The sequence below is a fragment of the Chiloscyllium punctatum genome, chromosome 26, assembly GCF_047496795.1.
Source record: "Chiloscyllium punctatum isolate Juve2018m chromosome 26, sChiPun1.3, whole genome shotgun sequence".
Taxonomy (NCBI): domain Eukaryota; kingdom Metazoa; phylum Chordata; class Chondrichthyes; order Orectolobiformes; family Hemiscylliidae; genus Chiloscyllium; species Chiloscyllium punctatum.
Window position 1 is genome coordinate 55471731 of NC_092764.1, and position 23936 is coordinate 55495666.

Consider the following 23936-nt stretch of genomic DNA (forward strand, 5'->3'; position numbering starts at 1 on the left):
GGTGCAAATTTCGATCGCGTTCTAGTGTTGCCATCGTTACTTCACGGTAACATTCCAGATGACGTCATAACGATACCTGTGCCGGCCACGCCCCGATCCCCTCAAGCAGCCATTCATGAATTTGAGGAGGCGGGAGCCAACATCGCGTGGTGACGTCGAGCCAGGCCAGTGGGTATTCTCGCAGAAGCTAGTTGTATACGGTAAGAGTGCAGCTACCTGCAGCGGAGTCTCATCAGTATATGGTTAAGAACGACTGCGGACAACGCAGGGAGACCATGTCCAAACACCACAGGACGCCTGCTAGAACTGTGGATAATATTATTGAGGTGAAAAGCAAGGTAGATATCTGCACAGTTATTGATTCATTTTGTGAAAGCAATATTTCTCTCCACGCAAAACTGGCTTCATATATCAAAGTCTGTGGTACAGTGGGATTTTGCTTTTTTTTGCCGGTGATTTAAGGTGGTAGATCTTCTGTAAGAATGCAAAATAAAGGGTCTTAGCTTGGTTGATCGCTGCCTTCTGGGTGTTTTCCAGAGGGTCTGGTGTTATGTTCACAACAGCGGATGGACTACGGTTACTTAAGACGTGCTTCTCCTGGGAGTGAATTGATCCGCTATTAATGTAAACAAACCTTACCTTCTTTCGCGGGGGAAGGAAAGACGCTTGTAATTGTTCTGGATCTGACAGTTAATGTTGCAGCTGCTCTTGTTTATTCTTGCTTCCTCCATCGACACACTTTGAGTGATGGTGCTAGTTTCTCACCATCCCATAATGTGAATTATGATCGCAATATTGGAGCCATATTTAACACTGCGTGTTGCGAAGAGTTGAAAGGCAGGGCTTCGCTTGCGAGAGCGATGTTACCATTAACAAATTGGAAAAATGTGTTCATCTCATTAAATTAGAAAACTGGGAATTAATGAACTTAAACGTGTAGGTGCTGCAACCCTATTTTTTCCCCCTCATTTTCTCTCTTTCGCAGTTCGATGCTGAATTTAGAAGATTTGCTCTAAAACGTTCAAGTGTAGGTGGTTTCCAGGAATTTTACCAGCTGATTCAAGCCGTCCATCAGATCCCCTGCGTGGACGTGTTGTTGGGATACACCGATATCCACGGGGATTTGTTGCCCATCAACAACGATGACAATTACCACAAAGCGCTCTCATCTGCCAATCCTCTACTGCGAGTCATCATTCAGAGACGAGGTAAGTCCAACACCTGCTAAACGGCATCCTTTTTATTGCAACCTTTGGTCGTCGAAGATGTTTTTTTCCCTCGAAAGGGATTTTGATTTTGAGATGCATGGCGAGAGTAAAGCGGAATTTGGTAGTGAGTTAAACTATTGAAAACAGTGTAAATCTGCTTCAATCACTTCTCGTTTTATATAGCCTAGATTAGGATTATAAAAGGCTTTATTTCTGTGGTTGTAAAAGGCCTTGGCCATGCACGGAATCCTGATTTGAAAGTACTAGGCATAAAAGTAGTGTGCAGTCTCTTTCGACGAAAGTGCTATTTTTATCCAAAGATTTATCCATTATTCACCTTGCCTGAATTTATATTTAGCGCAAATAAGACGGTGACTCACTGTTACCACTGTCTGATTGGGGATAAAAATAAACAGTTTTTAAAAAAAAACAGATTTTAGGAGAAATGAATTAAATTTCCAGTTCCCTATACAAATCATTGATTACATTTTAGTAACTTAAAATATTACTTTTGAAGCTAATGGTAATTTCTCACTGCAGGGTTCCTAGGAAAGGGAGGGCATTCAAACAAAATGCTTTAGGCTGCTACAAAGCTATCCCATGGGTATTTGAATAAAATTGACCAAATGTGCACCCCACTTTGACAGTTTATTAGTCTTCTAGGATTCTAACATTTGCAATATGCTGATGTGATTCTAAACCGTCCCCTTGTTCACTGAACTCTGCAGAGTGGATGGTTTATAGGTATCAGTATAAGCTATAACGCTTGCAGCAATAAGCTTTTAATGTCCCAACTCTCTTATTTAAAAGCTGGAAACAAAATGTTGGGGTCTGTTGCTTTCAAGTACCTTTTGATTACATCGTCAACTACTGATCCAAACAGCAGAGGAAAGTCTGAAGGCCTCACAAATGCTTTAACAATGCATTACAATTTCAAATACCATACATGAGAAGTTCATGTGCAAAGCAAAGTCATTCTTTGACTACCTACTGTAATTTGAGTAACAGTATGCCGTGACTTCTCTGGTGAATTGTGAATGGCTTTAGATTCAACGATTAAAATATGTTGTACTCAGTACATTTATTTAATCATCCAGTTAGATATTTGTTATTCAGTCATCCTGAGGCAACGTTCTGAAATGCACTTTCAATTCCATTAAAAGCAAACATTTATACCTCTAGTTGACTTTCTGTTGTCAAAATGATAGTGTCTTAATATATGTAAATTGAGTTAACAATCCTTTGGAAAGAATTAAGCTGCAGGTTGGAGGGGTTTCATAACTCGTAATTAAAGTACTTAATAGCTCAAGCATTAACAATTGTTTTGATGGAAGAGATTTCAAAGATTTAACTTTTGCAGAAGGTATTTACTGTTCTTCACTTCACTGCACAGCACACCTGCTGGGACTACTTTCCCTACATCTAGTCTGTCCATGTCTAATCCAAACATCCCAGCATTGGCTGTGTGGACTCAGACTGTGGATCAAACCTCACCAATCCTCTCCTTGTCTCTCCAATGTCCATTTATGTGTGAACAAGGCTATTTCCACCTTTTAAGCATGTTGTGGATGATTGCACTAACATCACCCTGATGGAAACCTGACTGAGGAATGATGATACTTGCTGCTTTGTGAAGCTATCTCATGGCTGAAGTTTCCATCATTCGTACCATCCAGATTATTGCAGTGGCAGTGTGCCTTTAACACCAACTCTTCCCTTGGTCTATTGATGCGTCCTTCCCATCACTTCAAGTGCATCATTTGAATATCTCACTTTTACTATCCTCCTTGCCTGAAGATCTCATTCCCTAATATCTACCCAAGTGTATATTTAATAAAATTATTGAAGTACTATCACTTTCCTTCCTCACCTGCAGGAACATCATTCTAGTGAGTTCAACCTTCATCTCAATTTACTATCCTCTCTCTTGCTGTCACGCGCTCTCTTACGTTTACTGATCTTCAATCCTTCCTTAATCTTAAGCTTAACAAGCAACATCAACTAGCTTTTTGATCATGTTACCTTACCTGACCTTGATTCTCCAATCATTGATAAGCCCATTTCTGAGCACTTCCTCTTTCTAGCTTTTTCCTTACTCCCTTCCTTTCCTCTCCTACCTTACTTTCCTATGTGACCTACAAGTAATTTTTGAAAACATTTACATTTCTAGCTTTAAGCCCTCCACCTGTACTGTTTTGCTCAACATTTCCTTGCCTCCACCTTCAATCACCTCATCCCCATGAAAACGCTCACTGATTGCTCCCTAGGTACTGCTTTCATCACACCATTTAAGATTAGAGTTGAAAGGATAAGGTTGCTGAATGTTTTGGCCATTCAATTCTGGTTAATCTGGCTAGACTACATTCAGCACTAATAAATGCTGCTCTCAAACTTAACTGCTTAATATTCCAGAACCATCTTGGAATACAAGTAACTTGCAACTTCTTCCTCCCCTCTAAATATGAGCAGCTCATAGAATTTGTTGTCACAAAATTTGAAACTATTTGATCAATTGGGTGTGTGGCTATTTTTCTTTCCCTAGCCCACTAGTCTAAATGTCTGGCTTAAGGTTTTTCTCATAATTCCCTTTTTTAATGTTGCCTCGCAGCTTACTTTCTTATGAAATTTACATTTTTCACTTGATTCCCTTCCCAATAATCTTTTAACTACTCAACTTCCCTTGGCAATATCTGATGAGATGAGAACCAACCATATGTTCTTCCTGGATGTTGTCCTGTGCATTCCTACAAATGTGGCAGTCACTTTTCTTGAAAGAAAAACCCCTCTGGCCCCTTTAAACATTGCAGATAATATCTCCATTTCCAACCTTTTTCATTCCTTTTGTGTCCTTGAACATATCAAATTTTTGTTCCTGGACTCCCAAGTTGAATCCTTCTGATTTAGGTTTCTAACCTTGTCATAGTACTCAGATGAGGCCTTTCAACATGGCACGTGACAGCTAGTAAGATTGTCAAAAGTTAAGCTCTTCTTTGCAATTTTCCTGATCTGTCTACACTCTTTAACATAATTCACTGAACCAAATCCATACTACTGTCCTCCAATGCTTCTACTGTCATCTTGATGCTTTTCATTTCAATTTAATCCTGTCCAGAGGTACTATTACACCCCTGTGGTGCAGTTGAGACCTGAACTCAGGCCTCCTGCCTCAAGTAGGGACACTACCACTGCACCACAAGCACACTTGTGCTTTGTATTTATCTGTATCCAGAACAGTTACTCCAATTCCACCTCCTGATTTTTACCAGGGGTCTTTCATTGGTACCACCTCTTTCTCATCCCTTGGTGTTATCATCTATCTGTACCTCATACTGGCTCTGGTCTTTCCACTATCTTTTACTGAGGGAACTGAAATGTTCTCCAACTAAATATTGGTGAGATTGAAGCTATTGCCTCTCCATCATATCTCAACCATAAATTCTTTTGCTAGTCACTGGTTCCATTCCTCTTGCTAGAAACAGTCTGAAGCTGAATCAGAATGTTATAATCTTTTCATATCTGACCTGAAATGAGTTTCTAAACACTTATTTGTGCCATATGTTAAGATTACTTATTTGCACTTATGTACCAGTGCCAAAAACATCATTTCAGCTCCTTGACTTATGAATCCTTTATTCATGTGTCACCTTACCTCTAGACATGATTATTCCACTCATTCCTAGCCAGTCTTGTGTTAAATCTTTTGTAAAAGTGTCTGTGCCCTAACACTCACCAAGTCCTATTCACCCATCACCCCTGTTTGGTGACCTACAGTGGCTCCCTGCTGAGCAATGTTAAAGGTTGAGAATGTTTAAAATTTAAGTCTCTACAAAATCTCTGCTCCCTATTTTTGAAATCTTCTCCAGCCTGAGACACACTGCAAATTTGGTCTCTTGATGGGGGAGGTAATGGTCTACTGGTATTATCGTTGGACTCTTAATCCAGAGACCAAGGTAATATTCTGGGGACCTGGGTTCAAATCCAGGTGGTGGACTTTGAGTTCAATGAAATTTAAAACAAAATGACTATGAAGCTATTGACTTGGACAACACCATCTGGTTCACTGGTGTCCCTTAGGGAAGGAAACTGCCATGTTTACCTGATCTGGTCTACTTCAGCAAGGCATTTGATAAGGTTCCCCATGGTAGGCTCATTCAGAAGGTCAGGAAGAATGGGATACAAGGGAACTTAGCTGTCTGGATACAGAATTGGCTGGCCAACAGAACACAGCAAGTGGTAGTAGAAGGAAAATATTCTGCCTGGAAGTCTGGTGAGTGGTGTCCAACAGGGCTCTGTCCTTGGGCCTCTACTGTTTGTAACTTTTATTAATGACTTGGATGAAGGGATTGAAGGATGGATCAGCAAGTTTGCAGATGACACAAAGGTTGGAGGTGTTGTTGACCGCATAGAGGGCTGTTGTAGGCTGCAGCGGGACATTGACAGGATGCAGAGATGGGCTGAGGTGGCAGATGGAGTTCAACCTGGATAAATGTGAGGTGATGCATTTGAAAGCTGAGTACAGGATTAAGGATAGGATTCATGGCAGTGTGCAGGTACATAGATCCCTTAAAATGGCCACCCAAGTGGACAGGGTTGTTAAGAAAGCATGTGGTGTTTTTGGCTTTCATTAAAAAGGGGATTGAGTTTAAGAGTCGTGAGATCTTGTTGCAGTTCTATAAAACTTTGGTTAGACCGCACTTTGAATACTGCATCCAGTTCTGGTCGCCCTATTATTGGAAAGATGTGGATGATTTGGAGACTGTTCAGAGGAGGTTTACCAGGATGCTGCCTGGACTGCAGGGCTTATCTTATGAAGAGTTAAAAATCACAACACCAGGTTATAGTCCAACAGGTTTAATTGGAAGCACACTAGCTTTTGGAGCAACGCTCCTTCATCAGGTGATTGTGGAGGGCTCAATCGTAACACAGAATTTATAGCAAAAATTTGCAGTGTGATGTAACTGAAATTATACATTTGAAAAATTGATTCTGTTAAGCTTAACAGACAATCAATTTTTCAAATGTACCTTTTTTCCTTTTGAGGTTCTCCTTTTTAAAATCTACCTCTGATCAATATTTTGCTTGTGTATCCCTAACTGTCACATAAGTGGGAAGAATGTCAACTTTTTGTTTGATATGCTCCAGTGAAGTTTCTACACTTGGCATATATAAAGCCTCACTGTAGTTGGCTTAGCTTTTGCAAAATGTGACCTCTGTTTGGGATTGCTGAGCCACGTTCCAATAGCATTTATGTCTATCTGATTTAAATATAAATTTTCTGAAATTTATTGGGTTTGATGCAGTCTCTGAGTTAGCCCTTTTATTTTGAATTGGTAACATTTTGATTGCTTTAAAGTTTTTTTTTGAGACATGTTTGTTCAGTGTTTTTCTGGTAGGTAATCAAATGGCTTACTGCTAAGATTCGAGAATGCGGTGGCATATATTGAAGAGTTTTTAAAGCAGCTGTTTAGGACATTGGTTAGGCGACTTTGGAATCTTGTGTGCAGTTTTGGTGTCTTTGTGCCTCTCAGAGGAAGGATGTTGTGTCGGCACAGTGGACGGAAACCCTGGTTCAATTCCCGCCTCAGGCGACTGACTGTGTGGGGTTTGCACGTTCTCCCCATGTCTGCGTGGGTTTCCTCCGGGTGCTCCGGTTTCCTCCCACAGTCCAAAGATGTGCAGGTCAGGTGAATTGGCCATGCTAAATTGCCCGTGGTGTTAGGTAAGGGGTAAATGTAGGGATATGGGTGGGTTGCGCTTCTGCGGGTTGGTGTGGACTTGTTGGGCCGAAGGGCCTGTTTCCACACTGTAATGTAACCTAATGAAACTTGAAAGGGTCCAAACAAAGTTTACTGGCTGAATAGGCTGGGGTTGTTTTCCCTGGAGCATCATAGGCTGCAACTGACCTTAGAGGTTTATAAAATCATGAGGGGTATGGATAGGGTACATAGACAAGTCCCTTCCCTGGAGGATGGCAATCCAGAACTAGAGAGCATAGGTTTAAGGTGAGGGGGGAAACGATTTATAAAGGACCTAAGGGGCAGTGTTTTCACACAGGGTGGTGCGTGTATGGAATGAGCTTCCAGAGGAAGTGGTGGAGGCTGGTAAGATTACGACATTTAGAAGGCATTTGGATGGGTACATGAATAGGAAGGGGTTTAGAAGGATATGGGACAAATGGGACTAGATTTAACTTGGGATATCTGATTGGCATAGACAAATTGGACTAAAAGGTCTGTTTCCATGCTGTACATCTGACTCTAAATGCTTGGATATATTCGAGCAATACTGATATAAAGACCTTACCAATTCCAAAACCGCATACAAGTATTTGCTGAGTTAACTTTTTTAAAATTGATTTTGGTTTCTACTATCTTAGATTGTAAGAATTTTCTATCCATCAGTGAAAATGCAGAACAAGGTGCAGGTGTTTTCTTATTACGCGTGTAGTAAAAGAGTTATTCTACTAGGTAGACAAAATGATATATTAGTGCTCTTCTCCTGCTCCACCTCTTTCCCCCCCCCCCCCCCCCCCCCCCAAATATTTTGCAAAAGCTAATGTGTAAACTTTACAAATATTTAGCATAGTTTGAGATATTATAACAAGTTGGAAAATTTTCTGGAGGGACACTACATTGGGTGGAGTCACTGGGACTCAAATGTATAGGTTGGTGCTTTTGTGACCAATGCAATAGGATGTTTTTCTGTTTTTAAAAAACATTAGAAAATGTAACGTGATGCAAGTTCTGCTTGGGTAAATAAGTTTAATTTATATGAAGTGCTGTGCATTTTGGTCAAGAAGCAGTTTTCTTTTTATAGATGGAGTTGACCTAGTGCCTGAATGTTTGCTGATGCAGAGACACCAGCATGTCACCTCTGACCTTTTTAAAATGGGTAGTTCTGTCACGCAAGTGCTTTGGTATCAGTGATGTGTTCATAAAGAATGGTCAGCAAATTTGCTTTTGAGTACAGCTGAGTCAGAAGTCAGCACAGAAAAAGGCTCTTCGGCTCATTGTTTTTGATTGGCGAAAATTCAACCATCTAACTATTCTAATCCCATTTTACAGCACTTGGCCCAAACCTTGTATGCCTTGGCATAACAAGTGTACGCTTAAATACTAAAATATATAAGGCTTTCTGCCTCTGTTGATTTTACAAGCAGTGAGTTCCAGATTCCCACCAACCTTTGGGTGCAAACGATGACTCCTGTCAACCCCTCTAAACCTCATGTCCCTTTCCTTAAATCTATGATCCTAGTAACTGATTCCTCTTCTGAAGAGGAACGTTCCTTCATGTCTACTGTCATAATTTTATACATCTCCGTCTCCCCTTGATCTCCTCCCAAAAGACTGATCCCAGTCTATCCAATCTTTCCTCATAACTAAACACTCCAGCCCAGGCAACCTCCTGGTAAATCTCCTCTACACCCTTTTTTTTTCCCAATGCAATCACATCTCTCCTCCAATGTGGATTCCAGAATTGCACACAATACTCTACTCTACTCTACTCTAGCTGTAGCCTAACGAATATCTTATGAACAGTTCCAACATATCCTCCTTGCTCTTAAACCTCAGCGAGCATCCCATATACAATCATAACCACTTTATCTACATGTCCATCAGTCCCTTAAGATAAAAGGACATGCATACCCAGGTCCCTCTGATCCTTTGCCTCCCAAGGTCCTGCTATTCATCTATTTCCTTGCCTTGTTTGTTCTGCTCAGGTGCATCACCTCTCACTTATTTAGATTGAATTCAATTTGCTACTGATCAGCTGATCAAACCATCTATATTCTCTACCAAGTTAAGGCTGCAACAGTTTCTCTGGCTATCTTTGCTGAGGACAGCATTACTTCGTCCTGAAGAATGAGTTATGAATCCAAATTATGATTGATATTGATACGTTTGGTGTAGATTGATTCCAAGACTGCACATATGTCTACTAATGAATCAGTCACTTTTTAACTGACAAATTATCTTTTTGATTATCAATGAAACTTATGTAAGTGATATTTGCAAGAGAGATGCTTACAGGTCTGGTGAAGTTTTAATTTTGCCAGTTTTGAACATGGGAAATTACTGTGCCAGTAAATAGGCCTTTGCTGGATTTAGAGGTTTATTGGGGTTTGTAAACCTGTCAATGAGATTGTGTTCCACAATGTAAATCCTTTGTCATGCATATTTTTCAATCCTTGCCAAAGCTTTGTACATTTGGTGGTCGTATATGTTTAAATATACTGCATAATTAAACTGTCCATGTCAATACTACCCCGTAAGTACATAATCATGTGATACTTATGATGTGAGTCACAACACACTAAAACTGCTGGGATTTTAATTATCTAATTAGGTAGGCAGTCTGGTGAAATTGGTGCACGTTAGGAAAAAGTGCAAATAAACTATTTGAATATCTGTAACAATAACGGTCTTTGTCGGGTTTCCATTTTGTATTCCCAACATCGGTGAGATATTTTGCTTTGTATTCAATTGAATTGGGCCTTTTATTTTGGTTTATCTGGTCCAGTTATTCAGAATAAACTCATTGAGGCATCTATTGGTATTTTAATGTAGCATTCCTACTTTGCATTTCCCACAAAATGATGGCATTTCTTGGGTAGATGCCAATTTATGTAAACTTGAGTGGATAAATATTGACTCTCTCCTAATGAGTATATCTGTACTTAATTGCTCTTGGGTTATGTCATTCTGTCTTTTTAGAATTATTTGTTTTGCTGCTTTATGGGCAGTAGCTGACTTGAGTACTGTGCAATATTATGCCAGGTCAGTTTGTGTGAGCTACCTTCTGAGTTGCAACATGAAGGTTAAATTCTGCCTAAAAAGCAATCCATGGTCTTCGGTTTATTTTGTAATTGCAAATATTTCAACACAGCTATGAAATATTTTGAATGGATTTGAACAAATGGGCACTGGATCAGTTTTGATAGGATGATGGAGGGGGAGAAACTTCACTATCAATAATTGTCCACATTGCTAAATGTGGGTGATCACAAAGTATGTTCAGTCACTTAAAATCCATGTGGAAAACCTATATTTAAGGCTTCTGTTTCAATGTGCGTATCCCCTCACACAAGTCTGTCCTTTTGGTACTGATCAGGCTTAGTTTCTGGTTTAGTAGTATTGGTAGTTTTGTGGCTGATGAGCTGCTTTTATACTAAATTGTGTTGATGTTACTGGATTGTGGTGTAGACGGTGTTTATGTAGACAAACCATTTTTTTAGGTAAATTTGCAGTCTATCTGCTAGCACTTAACTGAGAACTTTTTTTGGGAGACATGTTTTAATTAACTTTGCTAAATGAAAGCAAAACAAATTAAAGTGCTGGAGAAACTCTGGTCTGGTAGCATCTGTACAGAAAAGCAGAATTAATGTTTCAAGCATGATGACTCTTGAGAACCTTTCCATTCTTGGACTAAATTGTTGACTTGAGCTTAAGGGAAATGAAGTGAATCAAGGAGGGTGCATTCTGGAAAGATTAGCACAGATTTCACTTTCAAATTTGGCTACCAAGGTAATATCTTCCCAAATTTTCACAATTTTAAATGGTGGTGTTACCCAGAAGATGTCATACCAATCTGGACTCTGACTCTTTCTTGCTCTCTCAACAGATGTTGCCAGACCTGCTGAGTTTCTGCAGTATTTTCTTTGATTTTGCAGATATTGTAAATATAAAATAGTATTCTGCTTTTATCAAATAAAAGCAGCTTGTACTTGAACTGTCCTTAATATCAAAGTGCAGTCTGTCTTAATCTTTTTTTTAAAGATGGTTTTGTGCAATGGATAGGGCTGTGGTAACAGATGTTATCTATATGCACTTTATCAAACTCACTTTTTTTTTGATAAAAAATTTCCAATTTTTGTTCAACCTCATATAAAGTAATCTTGACCTGGTTTAGGAATTATTAGAGGGGTTCAGATATTTGACTAGGAATTTTTCTTACATGTTCATGATCTGTATGAAAGAGTAGAGATAACATCTAAAGTGAGAAGGAACAATAAGTTCTGTAGATGGGAACAGGAAGTAATAGAACATGCACTTCATTCCACCATATTGAACACCATCTAAGGTCATTTAATTTGATTCTGACAAATTTAAGTATTAAGAACTGTAGAGAAGCAAAGTGCAAGTGGATCAAGGAAGTTCCAGATATGTCTCAAAGCTGCAGTACAAGTGCTTTTTAAAACAAAAAAATCTGTGTAATGGAGTTGTCTTCTATGATGGTGGAAATTTTAAAAAAAAAAAGGATTTAAGTAGTAAAGTTTGACCCAAACTTCTAGATAATGCCAAGTTAGGCTGGATTCTGAAATTGAGGAACTAGATTTCAGAGCCACTAGCTTTCACTGCCTTGGTTTGCATCCAGTTTTGGGAAACAAAAGTATTGAAGTGGATACAGCTCATAATCACCAATTATACAAGAGCAGCTTGTATTATATTGATTTTGAAATAATTAAGTGAAGAAGACTTGGGGTGTTTAAAATCATGAAGGCATTTAGTTATGGGGAAAGTATTTTCTTAATTCCAGCAGATGAGGGCACAATCTTAAATAGACTTTGAATATTTAAAAACTAGGAAGCAATCTTCACAGGGGGGAGTGGAAATTTTGGAATTTATTCCTCTGAAAGCATATGTACAGATGCAAGTTAATTGACATTGAGGGGTATAAAATAGTCAAATGGTGGTATTGTACAGATTAGCAGTAATCTTACTGGCGCAAATTTAATTGGAGACATTAAGTGTATCTGTAAATCCCAGATGAATTTTGCTTTAGTATTTGAACCAATTGTAGCTGTTCTTGAATTGTTTTGCAAAGTTGACTAACTCCTAAGTTAGGAGAGAGCTGAAAAATGTGTTGCTGGAAAAGCGCAGTAGGTCAGGCAGCATCAATTGAGAAGGAGAATCGACATTTCGGGCATAAACCCTTCTTCAGGAATGAGGAAGATGTGCCTAGCAGGCTAAGATTAATTAGTAGAGAGGAGGGACTAGGGGGAGGGGCATTGGGAATGCAATAGGTGGAAAGAGGTTAAGGTGAGGGTGATAGGCCAGAGAGGGGGTGGGGGCGGAGAGGTCGGGAAGAAGATTGCAGCTCAAGAAGGCGGTGCTGAGTTCGAGGGTTGGGACTGAGAAAAGGTGGGGGGAGGGGAAATGAGTAAGCTGGAGAAATCTGCATTCAGCCCTTGTGGTTAGAGGGGTTCCTAGGCAGAAGATGAGGTGCCCTTCCTCCAGGCGTCGTGTTGCCATGGTCTGGCGATGGAGGAGGCCAAGGACCTCCATGTCCTTTAGCGGAGTGGGAGGGGGAGTTAGTGTCCTGCCACAGGGCGGTTGGGTTGGTTGGTGCAGGTGTCCCCCCAGAGGTGTTCCCTGAAAGTAGGCGGCCTGTCTCCCCAGTGGAAACACTGAAGCTAAATGGAAGTGAATATGCTTTTAACACCTGGAACTTTTGACTAAGAGTTGGGTTCCAGAGACTTTTGGACAAATAGATTTGGGTGACTTTGCTCATGTTGTATTCTCTCCAATTTACTTTTGCTATAGCGATGTTTGTTTGAATGCTGCTTGTTGACGTGACACTCGAGATGGTATAGGTCTTTGGTTGTCATACCTATTGTGGAGGCTAGCCAGGATCCCAATGATATTGTGTAACATTAACAGTTTTTAAATTTAAAATCCTGCTTCAGATTCATTTTAAGATGTCCCAAGGTATTATAGGGCAGGTCTTGGAATTGACCGTGCAAGATTCGTAGAGCGTATTGAGGTATGGTGCCAATTTTGCATTTTAGAAGGTAAGTAAAAAAAGACATTGGATCTTATCTATGAGAGATTCTCAGAAAAAATGAGATGAGACTGTGACTATTTTATAGTACCGTTTTTAATCCTGTAGGATAATTTTGAAGAGATCTGTGCAACACCAGTTCACGGCAATTATATGGTGCTGATAATCATTGTCCTGGTCTCCCCTGAGCTGGACAAGAGAAAACTGTATTTGGTTTCCATCTTCGATCTCTGACATCCTTGCCATCTCTTGACAAAACAAGGTCACCAACTCTCCGGTCCTGTTGTGTTAATTCTATAAGGATACTTACTGCTGAGGGGGTCTTGTGCTTCAGTGATTAGTAGCCCTGCCTCTGAGCCAGAAGCTTAAGTGTTCAATTCCCATCTTAAGACTCAATGGCCAACATATAATGCAGCTGAACAGGTTGAAAACCAACCTACAAGTCTTTCCAGCATATGCCAATGGCAACTGGTAGGGATTTGGAGGACGGAAGGAAGAGATTCCTGGTCAAGTCATATCTCACATGCCAGTGTCTTTGTAGCAGAGGTATGGGTGTTTGGAAGGTGTAGAAGTAAAGTTGGAGCCTCTACCATCACTAACCATTACACAATATAACAAAATGCTTCCACAACACTTATTGTTAAACTAACATGTCTGCACTGTCCCAGTCATAATCATTGAATAGATTATGGCCATATAGTCAAAGATCTACATGGTGAACTGATTTGGGTCAGATCTTTCAGGCACCTGTAACTCTGCTACAAAGACACTAGCCTGCGAGGTGTGAAGATGCTGGATGCTAACACTGACACTGACAACTGAGAGGTGGTTACTGACTGTCAGTATTAGCAAAGATCCAAAGCCCAGCTGGCTGAGAAGGGAACCTAGAGAAAGGAACTGGTGAATCATGCATCTTCTAAACACACTATATTCCTCTATATGTGGCAGAGGTTGCCACACCAAAGTGAGTCCACTGCACTGTGCTTGGCAGTGTGATGTGGACATGTTGGTGTTGGACTGGGTGGACAAGGTTTGAAGGTACACTAAACCAGGTTATAGTCCAACAGGTTTATTTGAAATCACAAGCTTTGAGTATTGTCCCTTTTGTTAGGTGAAGTGTTCTTTGGTCTGATCAGCAGGTACTTTATCTAGTGTTCCTAATTGTTCAGTTGTTCTTTGCAGCAATCAATTCTGTTCTCTATGACGATGGCTCCTCCTTTGTCTGCTGGTTTGATTATGCTGCAGTTGGTCTTGAGACCCTGGATGCTGTTGCTTTGTGCTTGGGTGAAGTTCTATGCTATATTGTGAGCACCGCTGATGAATCTAGCATTAATGCATCTCCTGATGGCTTGAGCAGACATGTCAAGTCTAGGGCAGCAGCCTTGTGGAGTGGTCCAATTTGACTGGACTTTGGTCACTGTGCTATGGATATCTGTCGACTGTTCTGGATCATTGGTTGTCTCATTGGGCTCACTATTGACACCTTGGCTTGTGGAACAATTCCTGGACCCTTATTTATCTGATGAGTTCCTCTATCTGCCACAAGACCAGTGAGGTCCATTTTGATAGTGGGGCAAACAATTGAGCCCTTGGCTGGAACTTTTATTTCATCTGGCTGAAAGGTGTGGTCAGATAAGTTGAGTATGGATTTCTGTGGTGGTACGAGTTTCAACAGTGGTACTTTGGAGGCTTGGTTACTGCTGATGGTGATGCCAAATTTCTGCAATTTCCCATCCTTGTGTGCATGTAGGTGATATAGTTCTATTGCTTCATTTGCTTGACAGGTGTCTCATAGCTAGTCTGCTGTACCCTGGGCACAAGCTGACAACATCTATCTCAATTTGAAGGTTGCAGCATCTGTGCTAGTATACAAGAATATTGTGATTTGAAAGGTGCGACAGCAAAGTCTCTGTGTAGTCAGTGTGTAGCAGCAGGTCAACTTGAATGACGTGATCTATAACGCTTTTGAGATCTTCTTTGCTTTCTTGCATGTCTGCATAAACTTGATGTCACCTGATGCTTTCGGAGTGATGCTCCTTCTTGATTTCAAATAAACCTGTCTGACTAAACCTGGTGCCATGTGACCTCTAACCACGTCCACCCCAGTCCAACATGGACACATCTACGTCACCACTCTAAGCACTGCCTAGCTCTATAACCTGGTTTTGACTTCTGACCTCATCAGAATTGAACACTAAAGTATAAACTACCATTTTGGGTGATGAAAGCTTGCCACATTTTTTTAACGAAAGTAGGTTTCTCCAACTGGATTAGCCTAAACATACTATGTTCAGTTACTGGGCATTCAGAATGTTGAAAGTTTGCACTGTAGAAATTAAATCTATGTTTCAGTTGTAATCATTTTTAGGTGAGATTTGACATTCTGCATTCTTGGGTGATTTCCTGATGAAGGGCTTATGCTCAGTATCGATTCTCCTGTTCCTTGGATGCTGCCTGACCAGCTGTGCTTTCTCAGCACCATATCTTTCACCTTGTAAGGAAACAACAAGTTGATTCTTTTGGCAACTCAATATTATAGGTACAAGCAATTAGTATAATTGACTAGTATTCTATTTTTCAGGAGTACTGGAAAGTGGGGATATGGTCATTGAGGTAATAGCATCACATTTTGGTGACAGTTTTGGCAGAGGCACTGCAGAACTTGGGTTGAGTGATAAAGCAATGGAACCTATTTCTCATTGTTATATAATTAGTAAAGTTCACTTGTGATCTCTGGACGCAGTTTGTTGATTTTAACACTTTGATTAATGACCAGACAATGAGAATTTCAGATTAATGTAAGATGTCAATACCTTGCCCAGATTGATATACACCAAATGAAAGAAGATACCACTGCTAAACAGAAGTTTTGGTACTTTATGCAAAATGGATTGACAGTGATGCTTCATAGGCAATCTACAGAGCCTAATGGTTAGTATAAGTTGAATTAATCAAATTGGTAGCTGGCGACCAATAAATAGTGATGTCCTGTTTAGAATTACTTGCTGCCACATTCAGATGGCTAATTCTTGCTGGTTATAAGCGGAACCAATAATTTTATTGGAAAACTTTGGAATTTGCTTTTTAAACCCATCAATACTCACGGGAAAATAAAAATACCTATAAGCAGGCTTTGTGAAAATTTGAGTGAAATCACACTTGTAATTTTTGCTTCAAAAATAAACTGCATTACCACCACTGAAGATTTGTCTTGTTGATCACTTAACTATCTTATTGAAATTGTCTGCTTCTGATTGGCATTGTCTTGTATAAACTATTTAAAGCTATTTGCTTTAAATTAATGTGGTTTAAAGCTTTTTTTTTGCTTTGTAAAAATACGAAATTGGTTTTCAAAAGCAGGCTGTATGATAATCTTGTATATTGCTAATTCCTCTTACTGACCCAACCCCCACAAAAGAAAGATGGGAGCATTTATGCTGGCTGGCTGACAAAAATTCTGGTGTAAAAGTAGTCTGAAGTATATGGTGGTAAAGTGTAAGATAACTTGCATGGGCTGGAGAGTGGAAGTAAAAGTTATAAGATTTATCTCTGGTGTCTGTGAAGCTTTCATGAATGGATAATTGTGTACAATGCTCTGGTTTTGTTTTATTGAGATCATAGGGATAGATACTTCTATTTTCAATCCTAAATTGAAAATTTATGAAGACATATAACATGGGAATCAACATGTGGCAAAAACAAACACACCATATTGCAATCAGTTTTTCTTCAAATTTGAACAGTACAAGTAAAGAGATCAATTTACTGAGATGTGATAGCTCTCATTTAACACAATTGTCTATTAATACTCATCACTCAATTCAAGTTTAGGACACTACATCAGTTGTCAGTCTAACTCCATCTTTGTTTTAATTCTAGACAAGTACATTTGCAATGTCCTCCCTCAACCCTGACTAATCTCTTGCTATCTGTTTAAATGAGAGAGGGGCTAACTTGTTTTTTCAATTTGGTCCTTTTTCTTTTTTCTCTAGTGAATGCAGCTATATATTTCCTGTTAAGTATCTGATGAGCTTGTCTTCCATCAGTATTCTTAAAATAGTATCTTAGACAGTAGGTTCCTCAATGTAAAGTTCAACTGAGTCAGGAGTCACCTTCATCAGAATGCAGTTTGACAGCAATGAGTTTCAGGCCAGTGTGACTTCACAGTTGTGACAGTAGATACCATTATTTTGAATGTACGTATGTGCTTTTGTCATGCATAAAATAGTTTGTGGGAGAATTGTCATCCTGTAGCCAGTAACCAAACTACATTCCATCAAACAGGAACTGGAAAGGATTCCTGCACTTGGTGGTTGAGAGCAGAGGGGGTGGAGTGAAATAGTAATTCATTGCTCTTATGCTGGTATTGTTCAAAATGTTTGCTGTATGATGTAATCTAATTTATGCATGCAGGACTTTCTTGTGAAACAAAGCATTTTCCAATGTTTTTAGGAACAAGCCTACTTGTAAGATGCACCAACTCTGTATTTACATTGTTAAATTTTGGGGCGGGGGGTGTGGTGAGTGTGAATCAACAAAGCTCTTGGGAAAGAAACTGGTTTTATAAATTAAAACTCAACTGTATATGAAATTTGTAGAATTTTAAAAAGACTAAGCCTCAAGCATTGCATGGGGGGGTGCGGTGGAGATGCAGGGGTTGGGTGGTGATAAGTGCTATAAGTTTTTCACCTCTTATTTATCAGGACTGATGCAAGAATATCAAATTTCAGAAAATAGCAATTTATTAGAGAAAAGGATTCTGATTGGTTAAGGTGCTGCTAAACAACATCTCCCTTTATCTGTTCATGACAGCACTAATCTAACTAGCCTATGTTTGGCAAAACTGTGCCCAATAGAGGTGATTGTTTGATTGTGCTGTCAGAAAATCAATGTTAAGAATGATACTAAGAACTAATTTAAGATCAGCAGTCAGGCTTGCAATGTGGCTCATTTGCTTGCTAGAATCTACATGTATTAATTCTTAAGGCACTGTCCTCTGTAAATGGAGCATGACCAGGCATTTTGGCCATTTGAGTTGAACAAAAGCTTGTGGGATAACCATTATCTCATATGTTCCCTTTGGCAATAGTTGGTCTGTTTGGCAACCAATCAGCCCCCATTTCTCACAGAATACCACATTTTAAGGGGAAATCTTGCACCTGTCTGATGTGCAAAATGAAAATCTTCAACAGCATATCTTTTTAAATGTAACACTGAAGTTTTTTTGCTACTTAGCATTTACAAGTAAGCTGTTTAATACTTCATTTTAAAACAACCGATCTGTATCAACATATTTGTGTTTTCAGCCAGGAAGACATTTTTGTTTAGCTTAATTAATCTGTAACTACTTTAATTTTGTTCAACTGCTGCCAAATCTACTAGTAATTGCTTGTTGTTATCCTAATGTAATCTTGTTGATCAATAGCTGTTTTGACTATCTAGCAGAAGACCATTTTCCTATTGTGTATCAATCCTGACCTCATGGCAGAATTAATTATGCTTTCTGAAATAACCTGAATATTAAACACTTGAGTTATTCTAGAGTTCTTGAACAATGCTTTAATCCTACCCTAGGGAATGTTTGGTCTTGCATCCACAAAAATAATGATTTACTTCATACAAAATTCTCCTACAGCAAGTCCTGGGTGACAGTCTGTCTGGAGTTTGCACATTCTCCCCACCTTTTTGTGGGCTTCCTTTTGGATGTGCTCATTTTCTCCCACTGTCTAAAGATGTGGAGGTTAGGTGAATTGGCCATGTTAAATTGCCCTATGGTGACCAGGATGTACAGGCTAGTTGGATTTGTCATGGCAAATGCAGGGTTATGGGGATAGGGTGGGTCTGGGTGGGATGCTCTTCGGAGTGTCCGTGCAGCCTCACTGGCCTGAATGGTTTCTACCTAATACTATGGGCAAACTCTGATTCTATGACATCTGGGGAAGTGTCCAGGGAAGTTACTAAACTCCTGAATGAAGGATACCAACAGTGTTGCTGTATAAAACTGTTTGTTTCTTAACCCTTTGAACAAATGGGAAACTGCAATATTGACACCATCGTTCATCTGTTACATTCTTCACAATTCATCTTTTCATACTTTTGCATGGTGTGGCAAATTAAAATTTTAGTCAAATTTTATTTATTTTTAAATTCCTGGGAAGGCAAGTATTTGTTACACATTGTTAATTGTCACCGAGGGTGGTGGTCAGCTACTGTATTGACCCATTTGGAACAGTGCACTTCTTGATCCCTTTGAAATTTCTACAGCAGTTTGCTATAATCTGAATAGTTTGCTAGATGATTTCAAAAAACAATTTAAAAATCAATCTCATTGCTACTCTGTAGATTATAGTGTTAGCCAGGTTATGTATGGATAGTAGACCTCCCTTCCAAAATGTCATTAATGAATTGGATGAGTTTCTTTTACAAACAATCTTCATGGTCCCTGTTACTGATTTCTGTTTCAATTCCAGAATTACTTATACATTCAAGTTGTAATAAGTTCCAACAGCATCTATGATGGGATTTGAATCAGAGTCCCCAGAGCCTTTCGGTTTACTAGTCAAATAACACTGCCACTACTCTAAGTCTTCCCTGATACAGTCTGCTTTACACGTGGAACTGTTTTAAAATTCTGTGCAGGACAACGAAATAGAATTAACTGTCCGTTTTTAAAGATATTGACCGGAAACACTGATTTCATTAAACTAGTCTAATTTGATTATGTAACCTTATACCAATTTTGATTTGTGGTGACTTAGTAATGATAACATTGTCTTTTCCTTTTGCAAATTCAGGTCAAACTGACCTTGCCTGTTCACTGGGGTCTTCTGTTGCTGAGTAAAATTTGATTGAGCGCAAATCAAATGTGACACCTCTCTGAAATTTTGTTTTTTATGCACCCTCTTTCCACTTTTCCGATTAAAGGAAATGTGTTCTACTTTTGGATTTACTCCCAAAACTACTATGGTTTCTAAGTAATGAAAGGCATTGTTCTGTTCTTTAATGTGACATGGTGCTATTTTGGGATGTTTGTTTTTTGACAGGTTTAGTTCCTGAAAATGCATCACAATGCAATGTTGTCAATAGGGAAAAGATCAGGTCCAGCTGATTATAAGTGAGCTATAGTGGCATGTCTTAATTTTTTTATTTCCTTTTTTTTGGAGCAGGATGTATTTTGTATGAATTTATAAATACCTAAAATTTCAAGACTGTAATGTCGATATTCTTCTGTCATCTACTTCCAGCCTTTCTCTATATAAATCTCTCAATCTGTGCTGACCCAACCTGATGCTTGTGTGTTTATTGGTAGCTGAGTGAGGGTTATATGAAACATACCCACTTAAATATCAGCAGCAGAAACAAATGGGGGAAAAAGATAAAGTAATACATTAAGGAGGAAATGTACATAATTTGTTAGCATTGTATATCTAAACCTTTTACAAAATAATCGTGCAAATCTTAAATGGTTACTATTGCTTGAATTGAAATGTTTGAAAATTAGATGTCTTGGAGCCTTTCAGATTTGAATTTTATCAATAATAGTGTGCTGTATGTTCTGTTAGTGATTTAAATCTTGAATTTGTTGTCGCCATAGTTTTACCAGATCATAGGGCTGCACCCATTAGAAAAAGATGACTGGTAATGATTTAACCTGAGGGCCACCATACCTCAGGTGGGAGAACAATAGCACTTTTTAAAAGGGAGACAGACAGACAAAGGCAGCAAGCACATGGTCCGTAAGGGGGAGAGAAAGAAACGCACACTATTAACTAACACAGCAATGAATCTGTACAGTACTGCCTTTGCTGTTTGAATTAATGTGTCGCTGGACATCTGAACGTGTCTAGGAAAACAGCGAACTTCACAATTGATCTTGAAGGAACCGGTTTGGGAGAGGTCAAAGCATAAACAGATAGTTAAGTATAGCCTTACTCTAAATCCTTGATTAGTTTTTATTGGGATCTGCCTCGAGTAAATCTTAATACTTACGGCTTATCTTTTTAAGTTAACCTGGAGCAGTGATTTGCAGAGCAATAAGATGGTGCTATTTTCTGGGTCTGTAGATTGGAAGGAGCAAAATGGCCTTTAGTAGAGTGATGTGCACGTTTCAGGAGAGTTTAAGGGCTACTGAGGATTATGTCTGCAATAAATGTTTGTGAATCCTGTCAGATTGAATGGATTGGTTGGAGCAACAGAGGCAATGAGGAATTTACCATAGCTAGGTGTGATGGATGGCAGTTATAGGAAGGGAGAAAAGCTACAGATACGGTCAAGTAGATGGGTTAATTCCAAGAAAGGTAGGCTGGTAGTACAGGAGTCTTCTGTGGCAATCCGCATTTCAAACAAGTATGCTGTTTTGGAAAATGTAGGAGGTGATGGACTTTCAGGGGAATATATAATGAACAGCCAAGTTTCTGGTAGCAAGGCTGGCTCTAATGTAATGAGGGGTAGATCTGGTTCCAAGCAATCAATTTGACTCTCTAGTCAGGGGCACAGACAGACATTTCTGTGGCCAGCATCGAAAAATCAGAATGGTGTATTGCCCCTCTGGTGTCAGGATCAAGGATGTCTGAGAGGGAACGTTCTCGATGAGGAGAGCAACCAGCAGGAGGTCATTATATGCATTGGAACCAATGACCTAGGAAGGGAAAAGGATGAGATTATGAAGGGAGAATATCAAGTTATGCAGGAATTTTAAAAAGGAGGTTCTCTAGGGTAATAGCACTGGGAGTAATCCAGATATTATGAGCTAGTGAGGGTAGGAATAGGAGGATAGAGCAGATGAATGCATGGTTGAGGAGCTGGTGTATGGGAGAAGGATTCACATTTCTGTTGGATCATTGGAATCTCTTCTTGGGTAAAGTGACCTGTACAAGAAGGACGGATTGCACCTGAATCGGATGGGGACTAATATATACTGGCAGGGAGATTTGCTAGAGCTGCTTGGGAGGATTTAAACTAGTAAGGAGGGGACCCAGGGTGAGAATAAGGAAAGAGATCAATCTGAGACTTGTACAGTTGAGAAAAGAAACAAGTCAAACAGTCATAGCAGGCAGGAACAAAGTAGGACTAATAAATTAAACTGCATTTATTTCATTGCAAGAGGCCTAACAGAGAAGGCAGATGAACTAGGGACATGGGGGACTGGCATTGTGTGTGTGTGTGTGAGAGAGAGAGAGAGACGTGGGGAGGATATTCTCCCAGAAATACATCCAGGGAAGTTTGTTTGGGTGGAACTGAGACATAAAAGGATGATCACCTTCTTGGGATTGTATTATAGACCCCCTAATTGTCATTGGAAAAATGTGAAACAAACTTGTAAGGAGATCTCAGTTATCTGTAAGAATAATAGGGTGGTTATGGTAGGGGATTTTAACTTTTCAAACATAGACTGGGACTGCCATAGTGGTGTTGGCTTAGATGGAGAGGAATTTTAAGTGTACAAGAAAATTAAGTCACTGTGGATGTACCTACTAGAGAAGGTGCACAACCTGACCACCTACTGGGAAATAAGGCAGGGCAGGTGACTGAGGTGTCAGTGGGGGGGAAATGATAGTGATGGAAAAGGATAGACCAGTTCTAAATTGGAGGAAGGCTAATTTTGACGGTATTAGGCACGAACTTTCAAAAGCTGATTGCAGATGTTCATGGGTAAAAGGATGGCTGGAAAATGGGAAGCCTTCAGAAATGAGAATGAGAATCCAGAGAAAGTATATTCCTGTTTGGGTGGATGGAAAGGCTGGTGTAGGGAATGCTGGATGACTAGAGAAATTGTGGGTTTGGGTTTTAAAAAAAAAAGAAGCATATGTCAGGTGCAGACCAGCGAGATTGAGTGAGTGAATCCTTAGAGTATAAAAGTAGTAGGAGTTTACTTAAGAGGGAAATCAGGAGGGCAAAAAGGGGACATGAGATAGCTTTGGCAAATTGGGTTAAGGAGAAGAGTTTTTACAAATACATTTAAGGACAAAAGGGTAACTAAGGAGTGAATAGGGCTCCTCAAAGCTCAGCAAGACAGCCTTTGTGTGGAGCTGCGGAAGATAGGGGAGATACTAATTGAGTATTTTGCATCAATGTTTACTATAGAGAAGGACATGGAAAGATATAGAATGTGGGGAAATAGATGATGACATCTTGAAAAATGTCCATATTACAGAGGAGGAAGTGCTGGATGTTTTGAAATGCATAAAGGTGGATAAATCACCAGGACCTGATCAGATATACCCTAGAACTCTGTGGGAAGCTAAAGAAGTGATTGGGCCCCTTGCTGAGATATTTGTATCATTTGATAATCACAGGTGATGTGCCAGAAGACTGGAGGTCAGCTAATGTGGTACCATTATTTAAACGTGGTCAGGACAAGCCAGGGAACTCTGGACTGGTGAGCCTGATGTTCAGTGGTGGGCAGGTGGTTGGAGGGAATCCTGAGGGACAGGCTTTACATGTATTTGGAAAGGCAGGGACTGATTAGGGATAGTCAACGTGGCTTTGTGGGAAATCCTGTCTCTCAAACTTGATTTTTTTTTTAAGAATTAACAAAGGGGATTGAGGGGAGGGTGGTAGACATGATCTGTATGGACTTCAGTAAGGCATTTGACAAAGTTCCCTATGGGAGAACTATGGTGAGAACTAGCCATTTGGATACAGAACTGGCTTGAAGGTAAAAGACAGAGGGTGGTGGTGGAAGCTGTTTTTTCAATCTGGACACCTGTGACCAGTGGAGTGCCACCAGGATCGATGCTGGGTCTGCTACTTTTCTTCATTTTTATATAAATGATTTGGATATGAACAGAAGTGTAATTAATAAGCTTGCAGATGACACCAAAATTGGAGGTGTAGTGGATCGTGAAGAAGGTTACCTCAGATTACAATGGGATCTTGATCAGATGGATCAATGGGCTGAGTGGCAGATAGTTTAATTCAGATAAATGTGAGGTGCTGCATTTTTGA

At 39.6% G+C, this 23936-nt stretch overlaps 1 protein-coding gene across 1 annotated transcript in view; it reads left to right on the top strand.

Moving 5' to 3' along the window:
- The first annotated feature begins 204 nt into the window (after positions 1 to 204).
- pard6a (par-6 family cell polarity regulator alpha) overlaps positions 205 to 23936 on the top strand; it is a 102055-nt gene continuing 78323 nt past the window's right edge. Inside the window, exons 1-2 of the mRNA XM_072547442.1 lie at positions 205 to 338; positions 986 to 1208. Of these exons, the coding sequence (XP_072403543.1) occupies positions 240 to 338; positions 986 to 1208 (322 nt within the window). The 5' untranslated portion in view covers positions 205 to 239. The remainder of the gene's footprint in view (positions 339 to 985; positions 1209 to 23936) is intronic.